The sequence below is a fragment of the Aethalodelphis obliquidens genome, unplaced genomic scaffold (assembly GCF_003676395.1).
Source record: "Aethalodelphis obliquidens isolate GAN/ISIS:26980383/991018 unplaced genomic scaffold, ASM367639v1 scaffold6, whole genome shotgun sequence".
Taxonomy (NCBI): domain Eukaryota; kingdom Metazoa; phylum Chordata; class Mammalia; order Artiodactyla; family Delphinidae; genus Aethalodelphis; species Aethalodelphis obliquidens.
The window spans coordinates 11,171,013-11,192,777 of record NW_020837950.1 but is presented as its reverse complement, the minus strand read 5'-3'; the positions used below and the strand labels follow the sequence as shown (position 1 = coordinate 11,192,777).

Genomic DNA, 21,765 nt, shown 5'->3' with positions numbered 1-21,765 from the left:
TTTTCACTTAAAACTTGAAACATAATTTGTGAAGTTCCACAATCCAACGCCCATTTCTATTTTACTGAAGACTTTCCTAAACCAAGCAAGAAATGTGAAGTACATATATGTTACATTTCATTGCATGACCTTTATATATTCACATTTGCATTAGTTCATTGAATTTTACTGTAAGAAAAACTTGAGTGCATACAAAAAAGCTCTAGATATTCTGACTGGCAGTAAAATCAGTAGACTACCAGACCTATTGAAATCTGCTGGAGAAGTTTCAAAGTAGCCATACAAATGGTGTACATAAGAGGAAAAAAAGCCATCTTTTCCTTTCCAGTTTTAGAACATGCACTTTGGAGATAACAGGCTAAAAGGCTATCAATGAAGTATTTAAAATGCACATAAACTCAATAGAAGATTTAAATCTCATTCATTTTGTTTTTATTCTAGAAATTAAGAGAGTATTTTTCCACTACCTTTAAAAATGAGCACAGGGCTTCCCTGGTGGCGCAGTGGTTGAGAGTCCGCCGATACAGGGGACACGGGTTCGTGCCCTGGGACGGGAGGATCCCACATGCCGCGGAGCGGCTGGGCCCGTGAGCCATGGCCGCTGAGCCTGCGCATCCGGAGCCTGTGCTCCGCAACGGGAGAGGCCACAGCGGTGAGAGGCCCGCGTACCGGAAAAAAAAAAAAAAAAGAGCACAGCTCACTTTCTTTGATGCATTAGGACGCAGACTTAGCTCCAGGGCTCTCAAAAATTAAAGTAGCCATATTAAAACCCTTTGGGGTAGTTTATATATAATCCCAGTTCCATTCTATAATTTGAAGGGTGGGGTGAACTTGATTTTTTGTAGGCCCATTTCAGCAGCATCTTTTTTTGCAGGCAACTCCTGGAAAGGAAGGATGTGGTCTTAAATTGGCAAAGGTCTTTACACAACTTGCTCTGGAAGGGTCCGTCTAATGTGATATCTATTGTCCTAAAAAGCGTGGAAATAAAGTCGACTAGTCCCTTTTTTTCCTTTTCTTCCGTAGTTCTACACTCATCTTTTTTTTTTTTTTTTTTTTTTTCCGGTACGCGGGCCTCTCACTGCTGTGGCCTCTCCCGTTGCGGAGCACAGGCTCCGGACGCGCAGGCTCAGCGGCCATGACTCACGGGCCCAGCCGCTCCGCGGCATGCGGGATCTTCCCGGACCGGGTCACGAACCTGCGTCCCTTGCATCGGCAGGCGGACTCTCAACCACTGGGCCACCAGGGAAGCCCCACTCATCTGTTTTAACATTTCCTGCGCCCCCGCTAAACTGGGTGTTGTCAGCGATACAAAATTCTTGCTTTCAAGGAGACCGCAGGGGACGTGTTGGGGAAAAGGGGCCACCTGTGAATCTGGGGAAGTCGAGGACGCTCAGGATGCCGCAGTCCAACTGTGCATGGGCCTTCAACGCCACGAAGGGCTGACACAAGCGTCCCGGGACGAGGGAGGAAGAGCAACTCGCTGAGGAAAAGTAGGCTCTGGCCAAATCCCGCGGGAACTGCCCTTCCCTCCGGCGGCGTTCCCTCCCCCACCTTGGTTGCCAAGGAGACTCGAGTCCTGGGCCGGCGGACTGCTACAGGCGGGGGAGGCCTACCTTTCCGCGGCCTGAGTCGACTGGTTCACCAGCCTCGCCCTCCGCCGTGCTCCGCAGCCGCGTCCGTCAAGCGCGACAGCGCACGGGCGGGCGAAGCCCTGAGGTGCGTCCTCCCTCCGGGAACCGGAGCGAAGCGAGAGCTGGGGTCGCGACCCCCCTGCCCAGACCCAGGCGGGTGGGAGAGGCTCATTTGAACCAAACTGCCGGCGCGGGTCGCCGCCGCAGCCCCGCAGTCCCGGGGCTCCCGAGGGCGTTGTTTCAGGCACCAGCTACAGGTGCCCGAAGTGCTGGCGGCTGCGGCGTCTCTGTCCCCAAAGCCCCAGGGAACATCCGCCCTCTGGGGTGAGGGAGGACTCGCGGGAGCCAGTGAAAAGGAGCGCCCGAGGGGCCGCAGACGCTCCCAAACGGGCCTTGGTAAAAGTCTCGTCGCTTCGGAGGCGATTGGGAGCCGTCTCCACCCCTCTCCCTTTGTGAGTGTGTGGAGGTTTCGTTCGGACTTGCCCGGCTCGAAGTATGGGATGCTCGTGTCGGCCAGTAAATGCCACCTCTTGGTCTTTAGGGCCACACTGGGTGGGCCACCAAGTGTGGTCGTGCAGAAATAGTGATTTACCGAGATAATCTTTTCTTTTCAGAGACGATGCTTAAGGTACAAGGAAAACCATTTCCTGGGACATCTGAATTGTAATTCAAGCTTGAGTTACTACAGTGAAGGGGCAAACATGCTTGACCCCGCCAGTAAAGTGGAGTTTTCGGAAGAAGAAACTACCGAGGAGATCTCCCAACTCTCTTATCTCCAACTCTCTTCCCTGGCACTGTCAGGGGACACAGCATACAGCGAAAAAACCTCAACTGGTTTGCCCGAAAAAACTGGCTATCCGGACTCCGTTTACATTATGGCAGCGAACATTTTTCAGGGCATTCGATTCGAAAACTCACCAGAGAAGGTCTTAATAAAGTATGGGAATGAGCCCCTTCCGTCCTCCACCGAGTCTGAGGATGAATCCTTTCAGCGTTTGGCCTATGAGCTGGCTTTCAGTGCCCTGAAGTGTGAGTAGTACCCGTTTTGACAGTCAGCACTAACGGAAAATAATGAGAGAATTTGTGGAGTGCAGTCCCCCTTCTTGCCCCCTCATGCACACACCAGATTTTGTTTTTAGGCTTATGAATATCTTTGGTCAGTTGCAAATGTCCAGGCATTAGGAAAGTTTCCCTGTACAGCAAGCTCTTTCAGGCCAGAAACGTTTTTTTCTCTGCAGATTTCCCCGTGCCTAGAACCGTGCCTTGTCCTTAGATGGGTCAAAATTAAAGCAAGTTAAGATGATCCGAATCACTGCCATTCGCTTTAATTTTGGAAGCTTGTAAATTTATTTTTTCAAATTTTTGTAAAAGTCCCCTTTCTAACTTGCTGCCAGGATTTGAGGTGTAATATTGCAGATTTCCTCAATGGTGGGTAATGATCAACTTGAGTATGGAGTTGACTCCAGTACAGAATCAAATATTTTTACTGTGAGAGCAGTCAGAGGGCCTGGAGACATGTTTCTGTACTAGCTATAAACTATAATACAATATGAACTATAAAGTTTATATTGGTTTGTGTACTGAGTATTCCAAAAGAATTTCCAGAAATGTTTGGAGTATTAGCAGCCTGGCTGAAATGATGAGCTTCTTAGAGACACCCAGAAAGGGCATCACTCATTTGCATATATTTCCTTAGTGTTAGTACTTACTGGGCCTTGTACATCCTTGCACAGAAGCAGTTAACAATTGTTCAGTGAATTAAAATGTCCCATTAATTACTCAGATACGAATGTATATTTTTGGTTGTCTGCAGACATGAGGTAGCTCAACTCTGAAGCCAGGAATTTGCCATCACAGAGAAAAATTTATATGATGTTAAGAGGCAACTACTCTTTGGGTTTCATTTCTTTATTTTCTGCTTGTGATCTTTTTTTTTCTTTTAAAATCTATCTTAGCCATTTTTCCCTCCTCCAGTTTAATCTTTCAGATTCTATTTCATCCCTTCCCTCCTCTTCCTTTTTAAAATGCAGATTTAAAGACCAACCAGAGTGTTGTACTTTAAATCATGAGTCAGGTGAACATTTGAACATTTTCTCCTTGCAGCAGTGAAATGCAGACTAGGCATTTATGTTGATTAGTTGATATTTTAATGGTAATGCCAAAATTCTATTATAGACAATTTTTTTTCCCCGATAAGAATATTGAAACTTACCTTTAGAAATCAATTATAAAAGCCTGAAATTATTCTTTGTAAAATTAATGCATTGACTAGATGGTCATGCTATAGTGATGTGTATGGTAGATTATCTTTTTCTTTCTCTTGATCTATATTTGTGTTTTATGAAAGGGTCTTGTAACTGACATTTTTTAATAACCTAGAAATTCCCATTTAGATAAATTATTGTCATAGACATTTATAAACCTACTTTTCCTTGAAATGTTCATTTTTATAAGTTCAAATTCTAAGATGAGATGGCTTTGGTTGTTTACTTGGTACAACTATTACTTTCTTCTTAATGATAATAATATCTTGCTTTAAATTATCATCTGAATAATTTCTAATGTTCAAATGGAATAAAACTAGAATTCCTAAGTTCAGTGGGTTTCCAAGATAATTAAGAACCTGATATTTTGCTTTAAAATATTGGAGACTCTTATGCATTTCATTTTTGTCTTTTGTATTATCAGTGTTCTATCAATACTTTCACATGTAATATTTTGTAGACTCACATCTCGCTTATACAGTATAGGTTCAGGGAATCATGGTTCAGGAAAGAAAACTGAGGATTTCTTCTCTAAGGTTTTATAGGAGCAGTAAAGCTGAAAAGATTAATGTACAAATTAAGAGCGCTTGGGTAATGGTCTCTTTTGTTTGTGAATTTGTGAACAGATAATTGAATCATATTACCATATCTTTTTAAGGAAGTATGAAGAAAAAAATCTATACAAATGTTAAGTGTATTTTTTTGGTTGTGTTTTATGTTTTCCAGTTTTATTATTTGCCCTTTTGTTGATGTCCTTTGTGTATAAGGTATTTCAAAGCAGAGAGTGTATTTTTCTGATTAATCTTTTAAAGGTTTAAAGGGCTCAGAATCATGTTTGTTGAAATGACCACCTCTAGTCTCACTCTGCTAAATAACTGCAAGGTCAATTTTCTGTTAAAGAAGGTAATGAAGAGTAAGCTATTCCTATTAAGTTTGACTTATGTCAAAGAAGTAGAGTACTAGCAGCTAATTTATTTTTTAAAAGTATCTCTGGATGTTTCAAGGACTATTAAATATTAAAACAGAAGAAAAACTGGTGAAACGATTTCTTTAAAAAAAAATTAATGAACAACCCATTAAGAAAAAAAATTGAGGAAAGAGATGTTTCTGAAATTGTTGATCTTATTCCTGGTTTAATTCTTTCTCCAACCTCTCTAGTTGTAAATAGTATTTGATGCCCTCTCAGTCCGAGGAACTGGCTGTGGCATTAACTTGGTCATTTCAAAATCATGTAACCTGTCAGTGAAAAACCTAGCAAATACTTAATATATGGTCTGGTTATGGCTTTGGGAATAAGTATGTGTAGTCAGGGATCCCCAAGACCACCCTCAAGTTCAATGATTCACTAGAAGGACTCACAGAACTCAGTAAAGCTGTTATACTCATGGTTACAGTTTACTACAATGAAAGGATAAAGATTAAGATCAGCACCAGAAAAATATACACAGGACAAAGTCCAGAAGAGACCAGGTACAGCTTTCTATTGTCCTTTCTCAAAGGAGTCTTACGGACAGTGCTTAATTCTCCCAGCAACAATGTATGACAACATCTATGAAGGTTGTCAAGTTTCCCTCCTTCCACAGATACAAAAACCCCATGTACCTATATTTATAATTATAAGAGGACCTTGGCATTCTTTTTTTTTTTAACTGAAGTATAGTTGAATTACAGTATTCTGTTAGTTTCAGGTTATAGCTAAGTGATTCAGTTATTTTTTTTTCAGATTATATACCATTACAGCTTATTACAAGATATTGTCTATAGTTTCCTGTGCTATACAGTAAATCTTTGTTGCTTATCTATTTTATGTATAGTAGTTTGTACCTGTTAATCCCATACTCCTAATTTGTCTCTCCTTTTCCCTTTAGTAATCATGTTTGTTTTCTACGTCTGTGAGTCTGTTTCTGTTTTATGTATAGATTCATTTTTATTGTTTTTAGATTCTACGTATAAGTGATATCAGATAGTATTTGTCTTTCTCTGTCTGACTTACTTCACTAAGTATAATGTTCTATAGGTCCATCCATGTTGCTGCAAATGGCAATATTTCATTCTTTTTTTATGGCTGAATAACATCCCATTGTATATATATACACCGCATCTTAAGCCAATCATCTGTTGATGGACACTTGGGTTGTTTCCATGTCTTGGCTATTATAAATAGTGCTGCTCTGAACATTGGAGTGCGTGTATCTTTTTGAATTAGAGTTTTCATCTTTTCTGGATATATACCCAGGAGTGGGATTGCTGGATTATATGGATCTATTTTTTGTTTTATTAAGGAACCTGCATATGGTTTTCCATAGCGGCTACAACAATATACATTCCCACCAATAGTGTACAAGGGTTCCCTTTTCTCCACACCCTCTCCAGCATTTATTATGTGTAGACTTTTTGATGATAGTCATTCTGACTGGTGTGAGGTGATAGCTTGTTGTGGTTTTGCTTTGCATTTCTGTAATAATCAGTGATGTTGAGTGTCTTTTCATGTGCCTGTTGGCCATCTGTATGTCTTCTTTGGAGAAATGTCTATTTAGGTCTTCTGCCCACTTTGTGATTGGATTGTTTGTTTTTTTGGTACTGAGTTGTATGAGCTGTTTGTATATTTTGAATATGAAGCCCTTGTTGGTAGCATTGTTTACAGATAATTTTCTCCCATTCCATTGGTTGTCTTTTTGTTTTGCGGATGGTTTCCTTTGCTGTTTCAAAGCTTTTAAGTTTGATTAGGTCCCATTTATTTATTTTTGCTTTCTTTTTCTGTTGCCTTGGGAGACTGACCTAAGAAAATATTGCTACGATTTATGTCCAAGAATATTTTGCCTATGTTCTCTTTTAGGAGTTTTATGGTGTCATGTCTTATATTTAGTAATATAAGCCATTTCAAACTTATTTTTATGGATGGTGTGAGGGAATGTTGTAATTTCATTGATACAGGTGGCTGTCCAGTTTTCCCAACACCACTTGCTGAAGAGGCTGTCTTTTCTCCATTGTATATTCTTGCCTCCTTTGTCATAGATTAGTTGGCCATAGGTATGTGGATTTATTTCTGGGCTCTCTATACTGTTCCATTGATCTATATGTCTGTTTTTGTGCCAATACCACACTGTTTTGATTACCGTAGCTTTGTAGTATAGTCTAATGGAAGCTTATACCGCCAGCTTTGTTCTTTTGCCTTAGGATTGCTTTGGCAGTTCTGGGCCTTTTGTGGTTCCATATCCATTTTAGGATTATTTGTTCTAGTTCTTGAAAAATGTCATGGGTATTTTGATAGTGATTGCATTAAATCTATAGAGTGCTTCACTTTAGCAATATTAATTCTTCCAATCCAAGAGCATGAACTACCTTTTCATTTTTTTGAATCATCTTCAATTTCCTTTATCAGTGTTTTATAATTTTCAGTGTATAGGTCTTTCACCTCCTTGGTTAAGTTTATTCCTAGGGTTTTGTTTCTTTTTTATGATGCAACAAACGATATAACTTTTAAAATTTTCTCTTTCATTGTTAGTGTAAAGAAATCCAACAGATTTCTGTATATTAATCTTGTATCCTACTACCTTGCGGAATTCATTTATTAGTTCTAATAGTTTTTGTGTGAAGACTTTAGGATTCTCTGTATAGAGTATTATGTCATCTCCAAATAGTGTAAATTTTACCTCTTCCCTTCCAATTTGGATACCTTTTATTTCTTTTTCTTATCTGATTGTTGGGGCTAGGACTTCCAGTACTATGTTGAGTAGAAGTGGTGAGGGTGGGCATCCTTGTCTTGTTCCAGAATTTAGTGGGAAGGCATTCAGCTTTTCACTGTTGAGTATTATATTGGCTGTGGGTTTGTCATAAGTGGCTTTTATTATGTTGAGATATGTTCCCTCTATACCCACTTTGGTGAGAGTTTTTATTAGGAATAATGTCAAATTTTATGAGATGCTTTCCTGCGTCTTTTGAGATGATCTGTGGTTTTGTCTTTCCTTTTGTTAATGTGGTGTGTCACACTGATTGATTTGCATATGTTGAACCATCCTTAAGACCCTGGAATGAATCCCACTTGGTCATGATGTATGATCCTTTTTATGTATTGTTGGATTCAATTTGCTAATATTTTTTTGAAGATTTCTACATCTATATTCATTAAAGATATTAGCCTATAATTTCCTTTTTTTTGTAGTTTCTTTGTCTGGTTTTGGTATCAGAGTGATGGTGGCTTCATAGAATGAATTTCACAGTGTTCCGTTCTCTTCAATTTTTTGGAATATTTTGAGAAGGATCAGTATAATTTCTTCATTGTATGTTTGGTAGAATTCCCCAGTGAAGCCGTCTGCTCCTGGACTTTTGTTTGCAGGGAGTTTTTTTTAAAATTACAGATTCTATTTCACGTCTGGTGATTGTTCTGTTCAAATTATCTGTTTCTTCTGGACTCAGTTCTTGTAAATCTTATGTTTTTAGAAACTGTCCGTTTCTTCTAGGTTGTCCAATTTGTTGGCATATAACTGTTCATAGTATTATGATTTTTTTGTATTTCTGTATCAGCTGTTACTTCTCCTCTTTCATTTCTTATTTTGTTTATTTGGGTTTTCTCTCTTTTCTTCATGTTGAACCTGGCTAGAGGTTTGTTGAATTTATCTTTCTCCAAAAAACAGCTCTTGGTTTTATTGACCTTTTCTGTTGTTTTCTATTTTACTTTATTTTATTTTTTTATTTTATTATTTTTTAAAATTTATTTTTGGCTGTGTTGGGTCTTTGTTGTTGCACATGGGCTTTCTCTAGTTGCAGCGAGCAGGGGCTGCTCTTTGTTGTGGTGCATGGGCTTCTCATTGCAGTGCCTTCTCTTGTTGCGGAGCAAGGGCTCTAGGAGCACGGGCTTCAGTAGTTGCACACGCGGGCTCAGTACTTGCGGCATGTGGGCCCTAGAGCACATGGGTTTCAGTAGTTGCAGCGTATGGACTCAGTAGTTGTGGCATGCAGGCTCTGGAGCACACAGGCTTCAGTAGTTGTGGTATACGGGCTTAGTTGCTCTGCGGCATGTGGGATCTTCCTGGACCAGGGATCAAACCCATGTCCCCTGCACTGGCAGGCAGATTCTTAACCACTGTGCCACCAGGGAAGTCCCTCTGTTGTTTTCTACTTTTTTTTAAAAATTTATTATTATTTTCTTTTGCAGTACGCGGTCCTCTCACTGTTGTGGCCTCTCCCATTGCAGAGCACAGGTTCCAGACACGCAGGCTTAGCAGCCATGGCTCACAGGCCTAGCCGCTCTGCGGCATGTGGGATCTTCCCGGACTGGGGCACGAACCCATGTCCCCTGCATCGGCAGGCAGACTCTCAACCTTCCCTGCGTCACCAGGGAAGCCCCCTCTGTTGTTTTCTTGATCTGTATTTATTTCTTTTCTGATCTTTATTATTTCCTTCCTTCTGATGACTTTAGGTTTTGTTTGTTCTTCTTTTTCTAATTCTTTTAGGTGGTTGGTTAGGTTATTTATTTGAGATTTTTCTTGTATCTTGAGGAAGGCCTGATTCATTGTGAATGTCCATCTTAGATCTGCTTTGGCAGCATCCCACAGATTTTGTAAGGTTGTGTTTTCATTTTCACTTGTCTTGAGGCATTTCCTCATTTCTTCTTTTATTTCATTGTTGACCCATTGGTTTCTTAGTAGTATGTTGTTTAGTCTCCATGTGTTCATTCTTTTCCTGTTTTTCTTTCTGTGGTTGATTTCTGGTTTCATACTGTCGTGGTCAGATAAGATGTTTCAAATAATTTCTGTCCTTTTAAATTTGTTGAGGCTTGTTTTATGACCTAGTATGTGGTCTGTCCTAGAGAACATTTCATGTGCCATTGAAAAGAATCTGTATTCTGGTTTTTTTGGATGTAGTATTCTGTAGATATCAATTAAGTTCAACTGATTGTGTCATTTAGAACCTCTGTTGCCTTACCGATTTTTTGTCTGGATGATCTGTCCATTGATGTCAAAGGGGTGTTAAGGTTGGCTACTATTGTATTGTCAGTTTCTCCCTTTATGTCTGTTGTTGTTTCTTTTATATGTTTAGGTGCTGCTGTATTGGAGGATTATATGTTAACGAGCATATTATCTTCTTGTATTGATCTCTTTATCATTATACAATTCCCTTCTTGTCTTTCTTTATGGACTTCGTTTTAAAGTCTATTTTGTCTGATGTGAATATTGCTACCCCCACTTTCTTTGTGTTTCCATTTGCATGAACTATCTATTTTCATCCCCTCACTTTCAGTCTGTGTGTCTTTCACCCTGAAGGAAGTCTCTTGTAGGCAGCACACTAAGGGTTCTTGTTTTTGTTTCTTCATCCAATCTGCCACGCTGTGTCTTTTGATTGGAGCATTTAGTCCATTGACATTTAAGGTAATTATTGATAGGTATGTACTTATTGCCATTTAACCCTTGTTTTTCAGTTGTTTTTATAGTTCTTTATTTCTTCTTTTTGTTTTTCCTTTTGTGGTTTGATAATTTTCTTTTGTAGTACGCTTGAGTTACTTTCTTTTTGGTTCTTGTGAAACTACAGTATATTTTAAATTTGTGGTTACCATGGAGTAACCACAAATTTAAAATATACTGTAGTTTCAAGTATGTTCAAGTATGTTAACTCACAGCTGTGTCTACTGGCTTTAAACTGATAGTCATTCAACTTCAAACACATTCTAAATGATCTATATTTTTATACTCCCCTCACCCACATTTTGTGATTTTGCTGTCCTATTTTCTTCATGCATATCTTTTTACTGTTAGTTGTAGTTATAATTGCTTTTACAATTTTTTGATTGTTTTTTAATCTGTGTACTGACTGAAGTGATCTTCTGTCCTTTTATATATTTACCTTTCCTATTGTGATTTTCCCTTTCCTATAGTTTCTTGCTTCTTTTCTATTTAGAGAATATCCTTCAATATTTCTTTTAGGGTAGGTTTAATATTGCTGAGTTCTTTTAGTTTTTGCTTGTCTAAGAAATTTTCTCTTCTTCTGTTCTAAATGATAATCTTGCTGGGTAGAGTATCCTAGGCTGCATGTTTTCCTTTTCAGGACTTTGAATATGTAATGCCACTCCTTTCTGGACTGCGAAGTTTTCTGCAGAGAAATCTGCTGATAGCCATATGGGGGTTCCCTTGTAACTGACTCTTTGTTTTTCTCTTGCTGCCTTTAGAATCCTTTCTTTATTTTTAAATGTCATTTTAGGGAATTCCCTGGTGGTCCAGTGGTTAGGACTTGGCACTTTCACTGCTGTGGCCCGGGTTTGATCCCTGGTCAGGGAACTGAGATCCTGCAAGCGGTGTGGTGTGGCCAAATAAAATAAAATAAAATAAAATAAAATTGTCATTTTAATTATGATATGTCTTGGTGTGGGTCTCTTTGGGTTCATCTTTTTTGGGACCTTCTGTGCTTCCTGTACCTGAGATCTGTTTCCTTGTTTAGGTTTGGGAAGTTTTCAGCCATAATTTCTTCAATTACACTTTCAATTCTCTTTCTCTTTCCCTTCTGGAACACCTATTGGGCATCCGTTGGCACGTTTTGTATTATCTCATAAATCTCGTATGTTGATATCATTTTTTTTCGTTGTCTTTCTGTCTGCTCTTCTGATTTAGTGATTTCCATTTTGCTATCTTCCAGGTCACTTATTCATTCTTCTGTGGCATTTAGTCTGCTCTTCATTGCTTCTAGATTGGTTTTTAATCTCAGCAATTGAATTGTCTATTTTTGATTGGTTCATCTTTATAGCTTCTAGTTCCTCATTACAGTGATGTGCATTTCTATCGATACTCTTTCTTAAATCAGTTAGAATTTTTATTATCTCCTTTTTGAACTCAGGGTCTAGTAAACTAGTGAGCTCTTTTTTTTTTTTTAGAAGATGTTGGGGGTAGGAGTTTATTAATTAATTTATTTTTGCTGTGTTGGGTCTTCGTTTCTGTGCGAGGGCTTTCTCTAGTTGTGGCAAGCGGGGTCCACTCTTCATCACGATGCGCGGGCCTCTCACTATTGCGGCCTCTCTTGTTGCAGAGCACAGGCTCCAGACGCACAGGCTCAGTAGTTGTGGCTCACGGGCCTAGTTGCTCCGTGGCATGTGAGATCCTCCCAGACCAGGGCTCGAACCCGTGTCCCCTGCATTAGCAGGCAGATTCTCAACCACTGCCACCAGGGAAGCCCGTGAGCTCTGTTTTATTATCTGTTCTTTCAGGGGATTTCTCTTGTTCTTTTAATTGGGAGTAGTTCCTCTGCCTTTTTGTTTTACTTAACTTTCTCTGTCTCTATGAATTTAGGAGGAACAGTTATCTACGGTGGTCTTGAAGGGTGTTTTTATGTGGGAGTGTCCCTGCATAGATTGTGTGTGTCCAGTGTTTTTGGCACAGTGGCTGGTTTTGGTATGGACTTCAGTCGCATCTTTCCTCAGGGTATGCTGGACATTATCCCCTTGATGGGAGTGTGGCTGGTATTCTGGTGTCCAGAGCCTGTACTGGATGTGAGGCAGGGCTTTCTCTCTGCTCCGTGGCTGTCACTGCCCTGTCAGGGGCAGGGTCTGCTCCCCAGCTGTTGGGGTGGAAGGCTTGAGGGTTGGGTTCAGTCGGACTCCATTGGCCTTGAGTACATGCTGTGCCCCAAAGGAGGTGATTTCTGAAGCAAGTGACGCCCACATGGTCACAGAGCACCTGTGTGCTGCCTGTGTAGGCATCCATAGTTCCACTCAGAAGCAGCCCAGGGTTGTGTCCCTTTCTCTGTTTTGTCTCAGATCTAGTTAAAGGCTATGGTGTGGAGTAGGCTGGGGCTGAGGGTCGGGGTGTTGTGGCTGCAGGAATTGAGGTGGCTGCGCTGCTGCCTGAGGTCTGGGCTGCCTCTGTGGCAGACTCCCAGGACCTGTCTGCCCCATATCTAGTGCTAAGCTGCAGTGTGGTGTGGGCACACTGGGGTATTCTTGCTAGGAGACTAACCACTGCTACTCCTGAGCTTGCTGACAGTGGTTGTCACCATTCCATTCACACCATGCCCCAGGACCTCCCAGCTATCTCTGCGGTAGCTAGATTGAGTTCTCTCCTAGGGCCTATATGCCCAAGATTCAGCACTTAGCCACTGCAGGCTCCTGTGGCGCTACCTCACATGCATGCTGACAGTGGCCGCTGTGGCTCCACCCGGATCACAGCCCAGGTGCCCGGTCTGTCTCTATGCAGCTACACTGAGTCTCTGCCCAGATTTCATGCCCGGCTGTGGTGTGGAGTGAATGGGGCCAGGGTGTTCGCCCCTTTGGATTGGGAAGTGGGGCAAGGCGGCAGTTGCCAGTGCAAGGCTCTCTTTGCCCTGGTTCTCAGCAAGCCAGCATGTGGTCACTCCTCACGTGTAGAGCCTAGGCTTCTCCAGCCCTCTGTCTGTCCCAGTGGATTTCTCAGCAGACAAGGGGGCCTGTCTCCTCTACGCTGGACTCCAGGACTGGGATGCCCAGATTGTGGTTCGACCTGCTTACTCCCCAGGGAGTAGAAGTAATTTTGAACTCTTTTGGGGGAGAGGTGAGCTCCACATCTTCCTACTCCACCTTCTTGATCCCCCTCAGCCTTGGCATCCTTGAAATGAAAGTTGTAGAAGTGAATTATATAAAGTGGATCATTTGAAGGAAACTCTATGGACACAGTAAAAATAGAGAAGGAGAACCTAGGGGAGAGTCAAAAGAAGAAATATCTTCCATCTTTCTTCCAGAATGGGAGGGATGATCAGACAGACTGTGTGAGTTTTAGGGATCCAATAAATAGCACTCTTCCTTTTACACTTGAGTTTGGAACCCACGGAGAGGAAAAAAAAAAAAGATGTCCGGCGACATGGCTTTAGATCTTCAGTCAAACAGGCTTGCAAATACTTTATTCCTGAATTAGAACTTCCCGTCTAATCCAGACACAGCTGAAGAATTGCAGATCCCTCCACCCAACTCATGCAAGGCGTGTGGCAAAGAGCAGTCTGGAATGCATGCCCACCTCCTGCAGAAACACTGGCAGACAAAGACTGGAAGGGGGAGGGAGTGATATATGCCCCTGTTCATTCTTCCAAATTCACTAATTAAATAAATTCAATTTTCTTTTCACATGGAGTGATAAGTAAGGGGTAGGGAGAGAGTCCAAGGGTGTTTCTCTAGGGAAGGCCTTCTGCATTGGAAACATGAGGAATGAGGATTAAGAGTTCCCTTCAGCACACTAAAGAGAAGAGGCTTTAATTAGTGGGGCACTAGGGATAATTGGAGCTATTGTGCTGAACTAGGATAGGTGAGGTTTGCTATCTTCAAATAAGTCCTGATAACCCACATCAGTCATTAGCAGTATGTTTTATTTAGCCAGTATGGTTTGTTGTAAGAGTGAGTAGAGGATAGGCAGCATAATGTGGTGAGGAGCGTGCACTTGGGTGCCAGACTGCCTGGGGTTGAGTCCCTGATCTGACTCTTGCTGTGTGACTATGAAAATATTACTTAACCAGTCAGTGCCTCATTTCCTACTTTATAAAATGGGATAATAATGGTACCTAATTCATAGGGTTGTGAGGGTTAAATGAATTAATATATGGAAAGCATTTAGAACAGTGTCTAGCACATAGAAAGCACTATCTAGAGCATACATAATTAATGTTGATATTGCTATGTGAGAATGTTCTGTAAACTATAGATATATAAAGGCAATGCATTCTGCACAATATTAGAGACAGCCCGGAGATTGTCAGTTTTGACAGGAGCCCTAGGAAAAAAATGCAGTGTTGGCAAAATCATGTTCTGTCTTCTTTTCCTTCATTCTACTGCTCCTATTTTTAGGAGTCCAGCAACTCCATTGCTCAAAGTTCTATAGCCTATGCAGGTGTGCTATCTTAGAAGTCCTTCATTCTTTTTTTTTTTTTTTTTTTTTTTGCGGTATGCGGGCCTCTCACTGTTGTGGCCTCTCCCATTGCGGAGCACAGGCTCCGGACGCACAGGCCCAGCGGCCATGGCTCATGGGCCCAGCCGCTCTGCGGCATGTGGGATCCTCCCGGACGGGGGCACAAACGTGTGTCCCCTGCATTGGCAGGCGGACTCTCAACCACTGCGCCACCAGGGAAGCCCAGAAGTCCTTCATTCTTATGACAAGTATATTTTCTGTGACAAAAATTGGGACTCATGCTGAGAAACTGTGAAGTAGATAGGAATTGGTTTGTGAGTACTAAGGGTGTGAAACTGTAAACTTCATTTTCCTTGTAAGTGAAATGGGGATATTGCCTTGTACAATACAGCCACAATTGGTGGCTAAAATATGGGTAATGATACCTGAAAGATTTCCTATGAAAACTGGAGTCTGTGCTCCCAAGTTTGTCAGTTCTTTTTTAGTTTTCCCATCCCCCAGATAAAAACTGAAATTCAGTGTGTATTGTGTATATAGGAGATGTTCCATAAATGTTGAATGAATTGAAGCTGTCTTAGCTCCCTGTTAACTGATTAAAGCATTTGTTATATGATATATATACTTAAGTAGTTATAACAGAAGAACACTCGTGTGCCCTGTGGAGGTTTTAAAATGTGTTCATGTGTTTTCATTTAGTACCTCTGCAATTATCCCTCTGCCTGGAATGCTCTCTTCTTCCGGATCTTTACATGGCTAACTCCTTGTCATTTGGGACTTAGATTAAATGTCATCTTATCAGTATCGTCACTAGTGAGTTCTACCAAATATTTAAGTAAGAAATAACACCAATTTAACACAAACTCTTCCAGAGTTTAAATCCTGATACCAACATTGACAAAGATATTATGAAAAAAATTATAGACAAATATCCTTCATGAACATAAACATAGAACAAAAATCTATGTTTATTAAAGCATTTGTAATATGATATATATATATATATATAGTTAAGTAGTTATAACAAAAGGAGACTCATGTGCCCTGTATAATAAAATATTAGCAAATTGAATCCAACAATATCCAACATAAAGAGGATAAGACATTATAAATTAGATCCTCTTTAATGTTTTTCAAGGGATATAAATTAAAGATTGGAATTCCTTTATTACTACTTCAGCTATTCAGATAACGCTCCTTTGACTGTGATTCCGTGTGGAGCCTGAGTCACAGGGGTCCAGGATTCATAAAGATTACAAATATTTCATCATGTCATTGTAATTTGAGTCTTTATCAAGAATTAGGTATGTTTTAGATATGAAAGTAAAAGTATTTTATAGCATTGTCCAAAGTGTATTTTGATTCCAAAATTTTCATTTTCAGCTTTGGAGTTTTCAGTAACAGACATTTTCCTTGTCTTGTAGTTCAAGATATTTTGGAAACTATGTTAATAGACAGCTATATCTTCCCAAGCACCATAATAGTAAGTGTATAACTTTTACATAATTACTTGTCTTGTGGTTGTTAATTAGAAACTACTAAAAAGCCTTCAGATTTAAATAACTAGTTTGTTTAATGCTGAGACTTCTTCAGAACACGTCCTTAACTCTCATACTTCTAAGGCTTCTAATATAGATCCTACTCCTTTCATTTTGATGAATCTGCCCAAAATTGTCCTTTTTGAAAGGTTTATTTTTTATTGGATTTTTTTTCTAGTTTGCAGTCCTTTTCTTTTTTTTTTTTATGTATGTATGTATGTATTTATTTATTTTTGGCTGCGTTGGGTCTTTGTTGCTGTGCACGGGCACTGTAGTTGCAGCAAGCGGGGGCTACTCTTTGTTGCGGTGCGTGGGCTTCTCATTGCGGTGGCTTCTCTTGTTGTGGAGCACGGGCTCTAGGAGTGCGTGCTTTAGTAGTTGTGCACGGGCTTAGTTGCTCCGCGGCATGTGGGATCTTCCCAGACCAAGGTTCAACCTGTGTCCCCTGCATTGGCAGGTGGATTCTTAACCACTGTGCTACCAGGGAAGTCCCTTTGCAGTCCTCTTCTATCTCCCAATTCAACCAGACTATGTAAAAATAGTCATATTTTTATGACTGCTCTCTTATGAAAAACAATGGAATGGAAAATATTGCTATTAGATATTGTTTGTATGCTTTTCTGTATGTGTGTTTCCCCTTGGTAGCCAGATCATTTGAACAGTCTTATCATTGTGATGCTGTATGATTTCCAAGATAGAAAATTTCAAGCTCGTCTCATTTCTGATAATGAAGAGTCTGTAGCGGAAGTTCTAGAAGTAGAGAACCTTCTTAACAGGTAATTGTAAAGGTGAAAACAGTGTTTTATATGAAATCATTATTGGTATTTTCACTGGTGAAATTGTATACAATATAATGTGTAGATAACTGTTAAAATTTTATAGAGAAAAAATATAAAAGTTCATAAGTTTCTTGAGTTCCTTTACAAACAAATCTTGAACAGGGTAAATATTCTGCTTAAATTCAAGTTGTTTTTCAAAGCTTGAATTGTAAGATCCAACTTGTAAGTATTTGGAAAATGATGAAAAATTCCTGACAATTTTTAGCACGTACTTAAGTTACACTTCATTTGAAACTGCTATTATTTGTTTACCTGGCTTTGTTTATAGCTCTTTAAAAAAAATCTAACATGCATCAAACAAGAAAATTCCAACAGTAGATAAGAACCTATCACTCTTCCAAGTTGAAAAAAAAAATCTACAACTTCATGTTAGTAGTTAAGAACAAAACTAACATGTTTTAAATTTGTTTTCCTTTTATCCTAAATATCAACAGAAACCTAGTATGGGGATAATAATAGCATCTACCTAAAAAGGTGGTTGGAAGAAGTAAATAAACTATATAAAATGCTGAGCTTAGAGTCAGGCACTTAGTAGATAGTCAATCAGTGTTAAATGCTACTGTTGTTAGGGCTTTTGTTATTACATCGTTGAACCTTAATAGAAAGCACAATATAGCAACAACAGCAATCTTGTAGGAAGATTTTTACCAGGTGAATAATCTGCAACAGTTGTCATATGTCATGTTATATTATTATGGGAAACTCAAGCAGTTTCACTTACAGTATTGAAGGTTGAGACCAGAGGACTCACATAATGGAGTTATAGTAATAACTTACCTTTATTGAACACTTAATATGTATAAATCATTGTTATAAGAAGCTCTTTACATAACAACTCTTTGAGGTAGATATTGTTACCAACCTGTATTTTTACACATGGGAAAACTGAGGCACAGACATGTTAAAGGACCCTGCCTAATGCCATAGAGCTAGAAAGGGGAGTAGCCAGAATACACATTCAGGAATGCTGACTCTAGAGCCCAGGATTTAAGCATTTATATGCTACTACTCCTTCCACTTAAGATAGTGAGTGGTGGCTAAAGTACTCTAGAAGATGAAAGATATGACATAGTCACATCTCATGTCATTTGTAGCCATGAGAAATTTGGAGATGGAGAAAAGCAAAAGCAATCAGATGTATGTACCCTCTGTGTTAGGTAAGTAAGGATCTTGTCCCTGATTACTGCACAGGTTTCTGGACAACTACTTCACCCATACCAGTACCGGGCAACCTGCCTCTGAGGATGGGCACCCACGATGGGCGCAGATACATCAGAGAAAAGTTGGTGGGGCAGTATGCTCTGGGACAGGCTCTGAGTTTCAGCTTTCCTGAGCTGCTGTCAGTTTCTGTTTGAGTTGGTCAGGACTCAGGAGATGTTCATGGAAGTCTCAACTTAGTCTCAGTGAGCATAATGAGAGCTGAGGTTAGGAAAGCCACAGGGCTCCAACCAAGTAAGAAAGACCAGACTGTGGTTTCATGAGCAGCAGATTTTTAGCTGAGAATGTTAGCAAGCCAGGCAGGAAATAGGACAAGCAAAGGTCATGGCTCAGGAGGCCAGAGGAACCAGAAGATATTACTGTCTTAGGTTCCTGATTCTCCAGAGTTTTCTCTTTCCCCATAATGCATACCATGCTACCTCCTGCCTTGACACACATCTGGTTGCATTCTTGTCAGGGCGAGAAGCTGTCAGTGCAGTTTTTCCCCCTACCCAAACCAATAGAGCTTCATATAATGCAGATCTTATTCCCACATTAATAAGTTATTTCATACCCAATTCATGCTATACTCAATTCATAATATGCTATAGGAGAAATGCGTGTATTTAGTGATTGAATTGCAGAGAACAGTAGTGCAGTATACTTATATAAAGATAACACTGAAAAAAATCCATGTATAATGATAAAAATCATGCTGAGAAAATACATGTATAAAGATAACACTAAAGGGTTTTAATCAAGAGTCTCAGCTTTCAAGTAATAGAAGCCATCTTCAGTTAGGCTGAGCAAAATGGAAAATGTTCTTATAAAGGTATTGGAATGTCTCATGCAACTCAGAGAATCAGGAAGAGGATGAAAGCAGGAGCTGGAAAGATGTTAGGACCTTTATCTCTGCTGCTTTGTCTCTTTATCTTTTTAACTCTGCTTCTCTCAATATCTGCTTCATTCTTTTCCTCTGCAGATCTGCCTTCTCTGCTTCTCTAGTCTACATGGAGAAAACCCTACTATTGCACTTCACGTCTTGAGCTTACTTGTTACAGTTGTATGTTAGTTTCTTCACTTAGACTAACTTATTGTCTCTAACCCCAATTCTAAATTATAATCCCTCCCCTGGGAATTTGATTGGCTCCATGTAGGTCAGGTGCATTCCCCTGGGCCAATCCCCCATAGCCAGTGGAGCAGAATTCTGAACTGAGACAGAATGGTAGCGGCCAACATCTGTAGATCATCTGTGGCTTGGGGCTGGGCACTGTTGTCCCCAGGGAAATAGAATCATTGTAAGCTTGAAGTATACTTTAGTTATGCTTCTACCAAGAAGATTAAGACTAATTTTAAGAGGTGATAGAAGTAATTATTTAGCAAGAAATTGAATGAGAATTATTTCCTCCTTATGAAAATTGTTTGATCTTTGTTGTTATTGTCTCTTCCAGAGATCCTTGTGTTTTATCACTCTACCAACTTGTATCTTTTTTTAAATTTTTTCTTTTATTTATTTTTTTATACAGTAGGTTCTTATTAGTCCAACTTGTATCTTTTTCTTCATTTGTTCATAGCCTTAGAGATATAATCCAAGATGACACCTATTATCATTTTTGACATATGCAAGTTCTTTAAGAACTCATTCCTTGTACAAAATGCAACTATATTTTAAATACTATGTGACTGGGTTAAATAAAAGGAGACCACAGGTTCTTCCTTTCTTACTCCCCCCCGCCTTACACTAGCCCAAGAATCTGATTCTGCCAAATAATTTGTTGGGCTTTGGAGAGGCAGAATTGGGGAATGGGCAGTGAAAGAGTAGAGAGGCAGGAGAAGAAAGACTTAGTGGTCCATCCTCCCAAACCACCCAAAACTGTCCTGAAACCTTCCCCATTACAATTAAGGCACCACCAGCTTCTTAGATATCATCCTTGATTCCTCTTTCCTCCCCTCCCCGGTGCCCATACCACACCTAATACATCAAGTTCTGTAACTCCAATTGGAAAACATGCTGAATGTGTCTACTTGTTTCCATTTCCACTCCTGCTGTTCAAATCCAAGCCACTATAATGGGTCACTTGGACTACTGCAATAGTAGTCCTCCTTCCCTGTCTGTAACTCTTACTTTTTCACAATCTGTTCCACATGGCAGGTAAAGTGATATTTTAAAAAAGTGATTATATAGTCATGACAGAGTATCTAGGATCAAGCTATATTCCTCCTGTAAACAACTAGATGGACAAAATATATGAGGCAAATATTTTGGACATTAGACAAAAAGCAGCACAGAATTTTGATCCTTGAGAGAATGAAGACAAATGAGGTGAGTCCTAGAATAGTCCTGGCTATATACCTACAGGTACTTTCCAACTGCAGTGCAGGAAGGAGGATCTCAAGAGGAAAACTGTAGTCTTACTAAAGTAAGAAAACAGAGATCAGAGTTTTGGGATGAGCATCTGAAATGATCATTTTTTTCTCCTTTTTTTTGGGGGGGGTGGTACGCGGGCCTCTCACCGCTGTGGCCTCTCCTGTTGCGGAGCACAGGCTCTGGACGCGCAGGCCCAGCGGCCATGGCCCATGGGCCCAGCTGCTCCGTGGCACGCGGGATCCTCCTGTACTGGGGCACGAACCCACGTCCCCTGCATCGGCAGGTGGACTCTAAACCACTGCGCCACCAGGGAAGCCCTTTTTCTCCTTTATTCTATTAATGTGGTAAGGTAATTCACATTGAATGATTTATGAATGTTAAAACCATCCATGGATTTTTGGGATAAATCACTTTTGCTTGGATATATCCCTTTTCTTCTATTCCTCAGTTTTCTCATTCACATAATGCTCCAGGGTTTCTCATTTGCTGAAATGCTTCCTAAACACTTGTTCATGGGTTTTTGTCTCTCATATTCTCTCCACCCCTTCTTTGGAAACTCTTAGCCCATTTCACTTACTTAGTGAATATTCTGAAACAGTTGTCAGTATGATGTCTGATTTTATATTTGTATGGGAAATTCAAACAGTTCACTGAAGATTATCCTTTGGCATTAAGAAAATATTCAATTTATATTTAAAGAGAACCATATTTCTTTTGTGTTAGGCATTACTAATGGCACTCCAAAACTTGAGATATTTTGGGAATTCCTTGGCAGTCCAGTGGTTAGGACTTGGCACTTTCACTGCGGAGGGCCTGGGTTTAGTCCCTGGTCAGGGAACTAAGATTCCACAAGCCATGTGGTGTGGCCAAAACAAAACAAAACAAAAACAAAAAGCAAAACAAACTAACAACAACAAAAAAAACTTGAAATATTTTGTTCATTGTTAGATAAAATTTCTGAAAATTTGAAGCCAAAACGGAGTAAAACCTTTTTTGTATTAGGTAGGATTCTTTTTTGACAACACACAGGACTCCAACTCAAACTAGATTAGACAAAAGAGAAATTTTACTATAAGGTATC

The 21,765-nt window shown here is 40.0% G+C and overlaps 1 protein-coding gene across 1 annotated transcript in view; it reads left to right on the top strand.

The window, feature by feature from the left end:
* Window positions 1–1,392: 1,392 nt before the first annotated feature.
* NSUN7 (NOP2/Sun RNA methyltransferase family member 7) overlaps window positions 1,393–21,765 on the top strand; it is a 64,087-nt gene continuing 43,714 nt past the window's right edge. Inside the window, exons 1-4 of the mRNA XM_027103104.1 lie at window positions 1,393–1,716; window positions 2,246–2,660; window positions 16,167–16,225; window positions 16,926–17,056. Of these exons, the coding sequence (XP_026958905.1) occupies window positions 2,333–2,660; window positions 16,167–16,225; window positions 16,926–17,056 (518 nt within the window). The 5' untranslated portion in view covers window positions 1,393–1,716; window positions 2,246–2,332. The remainder of the gene's footprint in view (window positions 1,717–2,245; window positions 2,661–16,166; window positions 16,226–16,925; window positions 17,057–21,765) is intronic.